Source organism: Bos mutus, chromosome 29 (assembly GCF_027580195.1).
Source record: "Bos mutus isolate GX-2022 chromosome 29, NWIPB_WYAK_1.1, whole genome shotgun sequence".
In the NCBI taxonomy this organism is placed as follows: Eukaryota; Metazoa; Chordata; class Mammalia; order Artiodactyla; family Bovidae; genus Bos; species Bos mutus.
This window is the reverse complement of record NC_091645.1, coordinates 24,312,737-24,325,865: the sequence shown is the minus strand read 5'-3', so window position 1 is coordinate 24,325,865 and position 13,129 is coordinate 24,312,737. Positions and strand designations below refer to the sequence as shown.

Here is a 13,129-nt window from a genome sequence, read left to right as displayed (position 1 = left end):
TTTTTATTATTTTTTAAATTTTTAATTGGAGGATAATTGCTTTGCAATGCTGTGTTAGTTTCTGGTGTACAACAATGTCAATCGGCTAAAAGTATACATATATCCCCTCCCTCTTGAGCCTCCGTCCCACCGCAGCCCTTGTCCCACCCGTCTAGGTCATCACAGAGCTCGGAGCTGAGCTCCTGTGTTATGCAGCAGCCTCCCACTAGCTGTCTGTTAACACACGGTAGTGTATTATAAGTCAATGCTACTTTCTCAGTTCATCCCATCCTCTCCTTCCCCCACTGTGTCCACACGTCCATTCTCTGCAGAAGCCATTATTTTTAAGGCGTGTAGCTGGAGCTCTATGGGAAGCTCCCACAGGATTCTGGAGCTGTGGTTGTCATACAGGAACCAGGACCGGTCAAAGACGTTTACCAGTGTGCCTTCCCCTGTCTGCTCAGATTTGATCTGCAAAAGCACCTTGGCAGCAGGGCAAGCTGTGAGTGTTGTCAGGTGAGGCCCAGCGAGATTCAGTGACTTGCTCAAGCTAGAACGTGGTAGCAGCAGACTGAAATCCATGCCTTGCTTTTCCAAAGCCGGGCTCCTGATGGTTTTCTCCCACAGTCAGCACAAGCTAGCTCCCAAAGAGTGAAAGCTGGATTCTAGTAGTCTGTATTGTCACTTTCTTCAAGAGCCTGGAAAGAGGAGCTCTCCAACAGGAAGTAATTCAGCCTGACCTAGTCAGCAAATCACACCCAGGGCACTGGCAGGCTAACAGGGGATAAGCCTTGCTTCTCAAAGAACCCCATTCATGCCTTCTGCCCTTCAGCTGGCCATTGGAGGAAACTCTCGTTCCTTTATCAGCATCCTCTTGCCAAGCCTTGGGTAACCTGAAGATGTGTGTTACCCACACCGGGGGTGGGGGCTTCCCTTCCTCCAACCCCATTCCCTTTAACTCCCTTCCCAATTCAGAAACATTCAGCCTAAGGGTGGAAGTAGAGAAAAGCAGACACATTAATTTGCTGACAGAGGTCCGTATGGTTTTTCCAGTGGTCATGTATGGATGTGAGAGTTGGACCATAAAGAAAGCTGAATGCTGAAGAATTGATGCTTTTGAACTGTGGTGTTGTTGGAGAAGACTCTTGAGAGTCCCTTGGACTGCAAGGAGATCAAACCAGTCAATCCTAAAGGAAATCAGTCCTGAATATTCACTGGAAGGACTGATGCTGGAGCTGAAACTCCAATACTTTGGCCACATGATAAAAGAACTGATTCATTGGAAAATACCCTGATGCTGGGAAAGATTGAGGGCAGGAGGAGAAGGGAACAACAGGACGAGATGGTTGGATGGCATCACTGACTTGATGGACATGAGCAAGCTCTGGGAGTTGGTGATGGACAGGAAGCCTGCTGCAGTCCATGGGGTTGCAAAAAGTCGGACATGACTGAGTGACTGAACTGAACTGAAGGGTGGAAATGAAGCAGAGGAAGCCCCCAGGTTCCCCCTTCTCTGTCCCACATGCTGGGTGGCCATATTGTTTTACCCTCAGGGTCACTTTAGACCCTGGCCATCAGCATCTGGTGTTAAAAGAACTGTAGAAAAGGAGGGATTGCCCAAGGAGATATACCATTACATCCATAGCTCCTGCCTGGAAATAAATATTTCATTCCTTCTCTGAAGCTCTTTATGCACGCCTTGAGGCAAATACATTTTAAAATCTGAAAAATTCCATCTGGAATGAAAAATTTTCTTAGCCCCACTCTACACACACATTTTTTTTTTTTTTTTAATGTAGGGGGAAAAAATGTTTTTAATGTGAGTTCTTTGCGGAAGCAAGCCCTATGGCTTATCCCCATACCCACCCCAAACTCAAGTTGTTTATTTGATGGACAGGAGACAGCCATGTATCTGAGGGCAGGATGATTGGGCAAGGTTAGGTGAGGATTTTGGAGTGGGCCGGCAGCTACTTGGCACGCTCCGGGTGGCTTGAAGCATGGAACTGGGATTTGGGGGTGCTGTGTAGACACCAGTGAGTTTCCCCTGGTGCCTCCATCCCTCGAGCCCTTCCTCTGCGTTCTGGACAAGCACAGTCTTGCTCGGGACTCTGTCTTTTTCGGTTGTGTCCTTACTGAGAACTTCCTCCTCGCGCTCGCCAGACATCCCAGTTGCAACTTGCCTCAGGTACCCACTCTAATCCCAGTGGGGAGAAATCAGCTAATTTCTCTGTGGTTTAGGCCAGATTTTAATTGACTGTGATACCAATTAAGTGTTCAGGAAATCTGTCCTATCCTAGAGGAATTAAAACTCATGCGGGGGCTGATACTGCCTCCTAAAAGGGTGTGAGACAGGGCTCCCCAGAAGGGCTTCCTCCTCTAACCAGAATCTCCCTATTGTCTTGCAGAGATCAGGAATGGAAATCTCAAGGCCATCCTAGGCCTCTTTTTCAGCCTCTCCCGGTACAAGCAGCAGCAGCAGCAGCAGCCACCGCCGCCCCAGAAGCCGCACCTCCCCTCGCCACTGCCACCCCCCGGGTCCCAGGTGGCAGGGGCCCCCTCCCAGTGCCAGGCTGGCCCTCCTCAGCAGCAGGTGCCAGCCACCCCCCAAGCCCCGTGCCAGCCTCACCAACCAGCGCCACATCAGCCGTCAAAAGCACAAGCCGAGATGCAGTCCAGGTGGGTGCTCCTCATCAACTGATAATTCGGCTTTTCTCAGGGTCTTCTTCACACTGACCCCCTTCTAGCCTGCGCCCCATGTGGTTCGCATTTGCGCTTCTGTAGGTCTGAGAACTACCAGTAGTTTGTGGGGGATCAGCATGACCTTGAAATGAATGTGCCTGGTGGAGATGGGGGCTATTAGAGATCAGAGTCGCCAGGCGCTCCTGCCTTAAACTCTAGCCTGTTAACACACACATGCTCATAGGCAATAAACAGCCCCTAAAATAGATTTCAAACTTCTTCTGCGTGTCAGCCTACAGGCTGGGTGTTCAGTGTTATACATACAAAGCAGTTTCACTTAGTGGAGGCAGAAGTTCTCCAGCAGATACCTCTGTTTTGCCAGAAGAGAAATCCCGAGAACCCAGAAGAAAGATAGCAAGTGTTTTTTAGCAGGACGAGAGGCTGCCCACTCCTCTGAGTGGGCCAGTATCTCCTGAGGGGGAGCCGTTCCCAGTCAGTGTGCCTGGGTTTTGTTGACCTTGGAGACGGAGGAGCAGTGTCTGCTATGGCCCTCTGCTGTTTGGATCAGGACCGAGTTTTTGTTGGTGTTTCCAGAGCATCTTGCAACAATGGTATACCAGCAGAACGACAGAACAGTTACCGTCTACTGGGTTCACATGCTAATAGCTGCATTCCTAAACAACACCGCAAAAAATCACCTCATAAAACATTTAATGAGGGGGAAAATATAGAGGAGGGGATTCGGAACTAGAAAGTTTTTGACTCATAGCAAAGTTTTGGAGAAAGCTTTTTTTTTTAAGCTATAAAACTTTAGCTATCAAGCCTAAATGCCACCACTCAAATTGACTGGTTGATTTCATTGACTGTGTGCTACAGAGTGATGGCTTTTTCCTTCCAGTACCAGCACTAATAATCATAGGTTTTCTCACACACCGTCATACCCTTGGTAGCCATTTGTAGTTGGGCGAAGCACAAAGTGGTTGAAACAAAGCAGCTGCCCTCGAGATGGTTAATGGTCACAGCTGTATTTCCCCGGGAGAAGTGCTGCTTCCCAATTGTGATTGTGTTAAAACCAGCAGTGACAGATGTGATGTAAATCAGAACCCCTAATTAATTATCTAATTATATCCAATTTCATTGTGAAAATTTGTGGGCCAGTAGGGATGCCTGGACTAGCAATGAGCCCTGGACAGCCAGGCAGCCAGCCTCCACACCTCTGCCCTGAAGGGCCCCCTGGATGAAGCCATTCTGTGATCCCTAGTGGGGTCAGGATGATCACATGATCTGGGCATCATATCCCACACTGCATGCTGCAGAGTGCATATTCCCTGGAGAGCAACTTGCAGGGGAAGGGTTCTATGGGGGGGAAATTGGTGCCTGTTCCCTACATCCTACTGGAGGAGGCAGGCAGAAGTGGGAAGAGAAATATCAGAAGTGGTAGTACAATAAGATAATGGGATTCAGAGGGATTGGGTTCATAATTTAAGTTGGGTTGATAGGTTTCTCTGAGGAGCTGACACCAAAGTAGAAATAGGAGTGATGGGGGCTAGCCATGCAGGTGTGGCATAGATCAGGGAGAGGGGGAGCAGCTGGTGCAAAGGCCCTGTGGTAGGAGTAAGCTGGGCAGGTTGGAGGAGCCGAGAGAAGGCTAGTGTGGCTGGAGCTCCGTGGGCGAAGGGGAGTGTGAAGTGAAAGGCAGCCTTATAAGCAAAGAGAGCTGCCACCATTGACATGAAAGACAGTGTGACCAGTCACCCCTGGAGCTGTGTAGTCCCATAGCCCTGAAGCAAGGTCATAGTGACAGCTATACAGGCTGAAGAGTTGGTATTTCATTCTAAAGGTAACTAAGCCAGTGGACAGTCTTGACCAGGAAGGAGACTTAATTTACAGGTTGTTTTTTTTTTTTAATCACTTTTGTTTCTCTCTAGAGAATAAGACTGTGGAAGGGTCAAGAATAGAAGGAATGACCCCAGCTCAAGAGGCTTTGTGATCTTCTAGGTCAGCGGTCTCCAACCTTCTTGGCACCAGGGACCAGTTTCGTGGATGACAATTTTTCCATGGACCAGGGCAGGGTGGTGGTGGTTTCAGGATGATTCAAGCACACTGCATTTGTCGTGCACTTTATCTCTATTACTGTTACATCAGCTCCACCTCAGATTGTCAGGCATTAGCTCTCAGAGGCGGGGGAATCCTTGCTCTAGGTGACAGCGGCTTAGATCAAGGTGGAAGAGCACGTATGGAGGTAGACCAGTTCAGGCTATTTTAGAGGATGAGCCAACAGGACCACAGGTAGATTGACTGGAGTGAGGGAGGGAGGAATCACAGATAAGTCCTTGATTTCCGGCTTGAGTGGTTAGGCAAATGGTGGCATTTACTGAGATAAGGAACCTGGGGGGAGTAGGGGGAAGGACATGTGTACCCTGGGAATCTTCAGAAGAAGATGTAGAAAGCACTCTCAAACTGAGCCATGGAACTCTTCTTATAAGAGGGTCTCATTGCGTATGGTTCCAAGGAACACGTGTTGAAAAACACTGGGCTTGTGTCATTGAGCTTTGATAGCCCGAGGCATCCTTCTCCACAGTAAGCTTTTGTCCTCTCAAAAGAACCAGATGTCTCAGTCAGGATACCCATCTCCCAGTAAGAAAAAGCATCCTCTTGTTCATAAATGCTGTACCTAGGGGAACTTCCCTGGCCATGCAATGGTTGAGACTTCCACTCCACTGCAGGGCGCACGGGTTCCATCCCTAGCCAGGGAAAAAGGATCCCGCATGCCGTGTGGTGTGGTCAAAAAACTGCAAGAGCGAAAAATAAATGCTTTGCCTAAAGAACAGCCACACTCACTTAAGCCAGGTTTTAATGTCCATTTTTTTCAGAGTGGTTCCTGCCATCGTCCCCCCCGACCCTGCAATGTGGTGATGAGACAAGTCGGGCCCTGGAATCGTTCTGTGTCCTCCTTCACCCTTTACTTGGCCTCCTTCACCCTTTATTTGGCCCGTATTGGGTTACCTTAGCAGATGACTGGTTTTATCCGTGACATACTGATGCTTTCTAGTTTTCCTTCCGGAGGATAATCTTGTTCTCAAAGTCTAGAGATGTGATACTCCATACTCATGCACTGGCTGTAAATTTAAAAACAATAAAGTCACTTCTCTGGCTTAGTTCCATTGTATTTCTATCCCCGAATTCTGATAACCCAGATCCCAAGGGTAATGGTTCAGGACCCTTGATCATTAACGTCAAATGTTGATACAACCCCCAAATACCAGGTTTGTGTTGATCCTTCCTTAGAGCTCCACCAGGCACAAACATGCCTAAACATCATCCCTCTCAAGAGAGCAAATACTGAAACTTGACAACTTTAACATAATGTTTATTAATTTAAAAAAAAAAAAAAAAAGAGTTGTGGAAGCTGAGCAAGGAAAATTGAGATACTGGCATGAAGGAGAAAGTAGTTCCTCCATGGTAACTAAATGGAGACTCACTTTTCTTCTCATCAGCTTTTCTCATTAATTTACATGATGGCTGAGAAGTCAATCCATCTTTTACCTCGTGAAGTTCCTCTCTATCTGTGTCTCCTTTACATCGTTCAATATTTAGCTTTTTAGAAAAAAAATACAAAAAGAATTGCTTTTTTAAAAATTCATTCTCTTCTGTCTTCCTTCACATCCTAGGTTTTGTGACACCAACATTGTATTTCTCACCTCAGATCCTTTTATGAACATGTTATAGGTGGTATGGACACAAGAAAGATAAATATTTCTCTCTTTCATAAGGCAGTAAATAAGTTGAGCCATTTATTAAGTCCATCCATGATTCTTTATATTCATAAGTTTATGGTTCAAAGCCCAGAACATAGCAAGTTCAGAAGATTTGAAATGGTCATTGCTGATACCATGGAGAGCAAACATTCCCAAGACCAGCAAAACTTGAAAACATCTCCACCCTTATTTGGGCTTTGCGGGTGGCTCAGCTGGTAAAGAATCTGCCTGCCAATGCAAAGACACAAGAGATGTGGGTTTGATCCCTGGGTCAGAAAGCTTCCCTGGAGAAGGAAATGGCAACCCACTCCACTATTCTTGCCTAGAAAATCATGGACAGGGGGTTGGTGGGCTACAGTCCATGGGGTCACAAAGAGTCAGACATGACTGAGCACACATACCACCCTTATTTAGGGTCAGATTAGTGGGATATTCAGGACATTCCTCCAAAGAGCACTCCAGTAGAATAAGCATGTGGAGTAGAAACATCTGAATACTTTAGAAAGGTACAAAGTTTACTTGTCAGAGACCCCTGGCTTTAGGGTCTCATTGTAGAAGACTGTGTAGTGACTGATGGCAGAAAAGAGATTTGGAGTTAAGAAAAAGAAAACCACAAAAGTTCTTAGATAATCTTGAACAGCAATTTCCTTACATTGGAATTTTATCAAATTAGACCTAAGAAGAAGGCTGCATGTTGTAGAAAAATCGGGCAGAGGGAAACCCGGAGGCTTTTTTGCTGTGTCTCGGGACTCCTGTTGATAATTTGTCTAACGCATCTTCTCTCCTCTCATGCATCTCTTCCACTTTTTTCTTTCCTGTCATGCAGTGCATCTTCCAAGGACTCATCACAAAGCAAAATCATCCGCTTCACTCTGGGTCAGAAAAAGATCTCTAGGTTAGACCTTGTCCACGTCCTGCAAAGCATGGTTTCAACCCGGCCCCTCATCCCCTTTGTCCTGGCTGCACTTCCTTTTGGTCCTCCGCTCCCTGACATGTTTGCGGTTTGGGAAAACCAAACATGCTTTGGCTGATGACCAAGTGCTGAGTGTTAGAGACTTGAGAGTGGCCTGGGGCTGAAGGGGTGTGTGTGTGTGTGTGTGAGATTTAGTTGTACTTAATGTTTCTGCATCTCATTGAGTCTTTTTGTCTTTGATTGCTTGGACATCAAAGTCCATTCTGATTTAGAGAGGTGAGTTTTTAGATGGCTTTCTATAGTAACTTTATGATGAGTTTGACTCCCTGCTCTATCCTGGCCCTGATCCCACCTCACCTGCATCTTGTTTTATGTGTGTGATGCTTTTTGTTATTGGTGCTGTCGTAAAATGGCTAACGTGGGGTTGGTTTTCTCCTGAGTGTTTAAGACCTGAAGCATGAATCTAATTGTTCAGAGGAGACGAAGCAACAAGGCAACTATGTCTCATTTTTATTTCTGGATGCTCTTGTGTATATGGATGGATCACCTCAGTTTCCTGAAAATAAAAACTAGGCCTGCTCACTGATTAATTCTCTTGACTCAGCTTGGCGTCTACCGCATCCTGTGAGGACCCGTGCCAGGATACGGGAAACGCCAGTTATATCCTTGTACCTACTGTGTGTTAAAGGTATCAACAGCTAACATTTATTGAATGTGTATTAGGCCCAGTATGGATGCGTTATCTTAATCTTCAAGTCAGTCTCCTTGCGGTAGGTCATGTTATTATCCCCATTTTACAGATGAGGAAACGAAAATGTAGGAAGTTCGGTAAGTGATCAAAGTCACACATAAAGCAGAAAAAGCAGGACTTGAGCCCAGGTAATCTTACCCCAGACCTCAGTGTAACCACTTCGGGGCAGCTCTCCCCTCCACCTCCTCCTCCATGAATTCTGGTACGCGACTTAGCAGAGCACACCAGGGGTTGTTGATGCTGGTTTTTAAAATCTTACATTTCAACCATTCCTCCTGGCCTTTTGCCTCATGATGTCCTTGTAGCATCCTGACAGAAATAGAATCTCGTCCTCATTATTCTCAGCTAGTATTTCTTTTCATTGAATCTGACTTCAAGCTAAAGGGATGCCCAGACTGTGCTTCTCTCCGTATTCGTGTAACCCATGGCTACAGAAGGTCTGCTTGCTACCCCCGACTCTCTTAGGCTCTGGCTGAGTGCCTTTTCTAATAGTTAACTTTTCTAACAAGCTTACACGTGGGGAGGCCCAACTCAGGATCCACCTGGCTGTGGGGAGAAGCCACAGGGCAGCTGCTTTTCTGTAGAACAAGTCAGCCTGTTAGGCAGACTTGGTACTGGGAGACCTGCCGTCATCACTGCCTCTCATAGCCGTGTGTCTTAGTCTGCTCATGCTGTTATGGCGCATCACTGTAGACTTGGTGATTCAACACAGGTTTATTGCTCACAGCTCTGGAGGCTGGGAAATCCAGGATCAGGGTGTCAACCCCGTTGGGTTGGTGAGAGCCCACCTCCTGCTTTCCAGAAAGAACAGGTTGTGTTCTTTCTGTGTCCTCACATGGCAGAGAGCAGAGAGAAGCAAGCTCTCCTGTCTCTTCTGAGGCAGCTCCACCTTTGTCTTGCTGATTGCCGAACGTAGGGTAGGCAAGGCGTGAGTGGGGAAGCTGAAAGAAAATGAGAGAAGCCATAGGAACTGCAGACATGCTTTATTCTGCTGTGGCCGTTGCAGCAGACGCACGGGCTGCTTCAGGTGGTGTTTATATAGGTACACGTGAACAAAGGTGGCACGTGGCCAAGTTAGTACGTCATGATACTTGTGCGCATTGCCATAAATGACCGTAGCCGTTTCATAACCAGGCCAAGTCATTGTTTATAGGATGTGGGGCAAGAGAGCCTGACTATTGCCATCTTGGCTAACTGCTATTCCCCTGTAAGCTTCATGACCTCATCACCTCCCCAAGACCCCTCTCCACATCCATCACACTGGCATGACAATGTCTGCATTTGGGGAGAAGGGAACACAGACATGCAGTCCTTAGCACTGTGCCACAGAGCGACTGCTTTCCCTAACTGCACGAGGCCCGAGCCAGATAGGTGCCCACTGCCCCCCCACACACAGTGAACTGGGATCCCATTGTGTGTGTGTGTGTGTGTGTGTGTGTGTATCATGCAAAGTCCATACGCAGGAAAGGAAGGGGGTGGGGATCGTGGAGGAAACCTGAAATCTGGTGTTTGTTCCCACGATGTGCTTAGTTCTGAAAGAGAGAGAAGACAGGAGCTAGTTGGGAAATAATCTAATTGAAAGCACATGCGCATCCCCTGAATGATGTCTTATCAGTCCCAGATGATGGAAGGAGGTGGAGTTGCAGGGAGGGGTGGGAAGAGAGGAAGAACTGAATAATGGGCTTGTCTGCCCTGCCCTGGAGGCGTGCTGGGCACAGGACTTCCAAACTGACCCAAAGGCAAGGTCTGGCTTTCTATCAGAGTCCTGGTGCTATGGACTGCAGCCCACCAGGCTCCTCTGTCCATGGGATTTCTCAGGCAAGAATACTGGAGTGGATCGCCATTTCCTCCTCCAGGGGATCTTCCGAACCCAGGAATCAAACCCTCTCCTGCAGCTCCTGTATTGCAGGCAATTCTTTACCTCTGAGCCACCAGGCAAGCCCAGCCCCTCACCTAGATTTCCTTTTGGATGCATTTTGTTTCTGATGAGCCTGATAAAGGGATTGTTGTTGTTGTTCAGTCACTCAGTCGTGTCTGACACTTTGCGACCCCATGGACTGCAGCACACCAGGCTTCCCTTTCACTAGCTCCTGGAGTTTGCTCAAACTCATGTCCATTGAGTGGGTGATATATAATGATCATCTGAATTAAATTCACCCATTCCAGCCCGTTTTAGTTCACTGATTCCTAAAATGTCGATGTTCACTCTTGTCATCTCCTGCTTGACCAAAGACATCTTCTTCTATTATTTGCCTGACACTCCTCCTTGCCTTCTCCTCACCCCCACTTTCCCACCACTAGCCTAGAGCAAAATCTTAATATTAAGATTTTAGCTGATCAGGCACCACCGGGGAGTTGCAGTAAAGTTCGGTTGCCAAAAGAAACAGCCCTGCCTACCCTTCTGGCTGAGTTGGACACCTCTTCCAGAGCTCTAGAAATAAGCCTCTTTTCAGGTGCAAATACTGATGAAGTCTCTGGAAATAAGTCTCTTTTCGGGTGCAAATACCGGCCTGAGCCAGACACCTAGACAGGCACCAGGGGTGTTGAGCTGGGAGGGAAACCTCACCTTGAGTCTACAGGGAAGGAACTGATGGAGGGAACTGGTACAGGGATGAAGAATTTCCATGAATTTCCACCTCTGATCACTGTGTTGTGTTGATAAGAGATCTTGGTATCCCTGGTGAGCCTCAGGTATTTAGGCCTGTTCTACCTGTGGGAGGCATTGAAGCCTGATGACTAAGAGTGCAGCTTTGCAGTCAAACCTAGCAAACCCTGTGCTCACCGCTTACTATGTTACCTGGGCCGATTAGTTAATCTCCATGAGTTGGTGTTTCCTTGTTGGTAAAAAGTAGTTCTGCCTCACTCACAGTGCTGTGTGGATTAAATAAAGCCATTGCCAGGCCTTTGCTGCCTGGCATGTATCAGTCCACCGTAACTAGCAGATAGGCTACTGTTGATGATTTCAGCTGATCTGGTCCAGCTCTGGGGTGTCCCACAGGGCTGATCTCTACATGACCATCTGGTGGAGAGGAATCAATGTGGCTAATAGTTCAGTCCTCTCCACCCAGCTGCTGAAAAGCAGATGCTGTGGAGTTGAGAGACTTGGCATTTAATCATCTTGTCTAGCAAAAAGCATCTCCGATTATGACCTCTGCCGTCTGAGGTCTTTAGCACGTGCACACAAGCTGCCATCTTTCCAGGATGGGGGGTGGGACATCTGCTCCTGGCCTTTGAAGTGGTTTGTGGGAGAACCACTTTCTTCTTCTCATTAGCAAGTACAGCAAGTGGAGCCAGAACACACACGCAGGTTATGTGCCAGGAATGACAGCCTTACCGCCCTGCCCACTTGGCTCTGCACATACGTGTTGGAGACATTGACCACGGGCTCCCAGAGCAGCAGGGTTTTCCTTCTGCTTCTTTGTTAACGCCTCTTCCCTTAAACATCATTTTTTCAAAAAGCAACATGCGTGTTTCAGAGAACCCATCTGTGTCTTCTCATTTCGTAACTGTTGTCTAGACTCGGAATGGTCACAGGAAGCAGAGTCCCTCTAGCAATGGAGCTGTTGGAACCTTCCGGCACTCTGGATGAGGCAGGGTGTGGATGATTTGAGGTTGACTTGCTGCACTCTCTCTGCTTGTTCTGATGAGTCGGGCACTGCGGGGCAGCATCTGTTCTGGTACCTGCTGCTGTTCCCCATGAGCAAGACCCAGCTCTGCTTTGCTGCTACTGCTACTGCTGCTAAGTCACTTCAGTCCTGTACGACTCTGTGCAACCCCATAGAGGGCAGCCCACCAGGCTCCCTGTCCCTGGGATTCTCCAGGCAAGAACACTGGAGTGGGTTGCCATTTCCTTCTCCAATGCAGCAAAGTGAAAAGTGAAAGTGAAGCTCTGCTTCGGAAGGATGCTAAATGGACAGATAGCAGCTGCTCCCAGGCCAGGAGAGAAGTGGTCCTGATGCGCAAGGATGTTGACAAGAATCAGCTTCAAAAGGTTGGCTGGGAGCCTGTATCATTGGAGACTGGAAGCTACTCTGCTTTTCAGCTCTAGCTCTACTCTCAGCCTCCAGGATGACTGTTGCCTTGCTGGAGGACTGGACCAAGTCCAGTATTCATAGTGTGATGCTGAGGCTGGCCGCACCTGCTTTTCTAGCCTCGTTTCCTCCCGCACTGCCCCCGCAAACCCCAGCACACACCAGCCCTTTCTTTCCTCTGTGCTTTTCTGTAAGCTTCCCTCTTCATAAGCCCTCTGCCCCTTATCTTCTTGCCCCCTACTCACATTCCAGACACCGATTCTTTCTCTGGGTTGCTTTTATTTGGAACCTTCCCTGACCATCCACCAACTTCCAAGGTCATTATTTCCTTCCCAGAATTACTTCTCACCTTTCATATTCTTTTATCAACACATATGTAGTTTAGCTAGAGTCCATCAGCCCTTAAGATCTAAATAAGACCAAGCTCGAACCCTGTGGTGGTCTTTTGGGGCTGCCATAATAAAGCACCACAGATTGGGTGACTTATAAGCAGCAGAAATTTATGGCTGACAGTTCTGGCGACTGGAAGCCCAAGGTCAAGGTGCCAGCCTGGTTGGATTCTGGTAAAGGCTCCCTCGTCCAGGTTGTGGGCTGCCAACTTCTTGCTCTGTCCTCGCATGGTGGAAGAGGCGAGCTAGCGCTCTGGGTCCTCGTTTATAAGGGCGTTAATCTCATTCATGAGGCTCTGCTTAATGACCTCATCAACTCCCTAATACCATCACATCGGGCGTTACAATTTCAGCATACGAATTGGGGTAAGGAAGGACTCAGGAACTCAGACATAGCATATCCCTTCTTCAGTTTGTGAAGTCCAGTGTCCTCATGCAGATGGCTCAGGTATCTTTGGTTCTTATGGACACCTTTGGCTTTGAAATCCTGTGCTTTCAATTCAGTCTGAATGAATTGAGTTTGTGGATTGACTCATCCCAAGGGATGTTTCGGTTCCCTCCTGGGTGGATCCAATTGAAGCTCTTTTCCTTACTTCCTACCCGCTACACATTCACTTGTGGCCTTAGTT

General features: G+C 47.7%; 1 protein-coding gene across 5 annotated transcripts in view; it reads left to right on the top strand.

The window, feature by feature from the left end:
- NAV2 (neuron navigator 2) overlaps positions 1-13,129 on the top strand; it is a 423,432-nt gene that overhangs the window by 180,881 nt on the left and 229,422 nt on the right. For 4 of the 5 annotated variants that reach the window (XM_070365222.1, XM_070365225.1, XM_070365223.1 and 1 more), the window contains exons 5-6: positions 2,385-2,655; positions 7,243-7,311. In XM_070365222.1, the coding sequence (XP_070221323.1) occupies positions 2,385-2,655; positions 7,243-7,311 (340 nt within the window). The remainder of the gene's footprint in view (positions 1-2,384; positions 2,656-7,242; positions 7,312-13,129) is intronic. The other variant, XM_070365224.1, reaches the window with a different exon arrangement.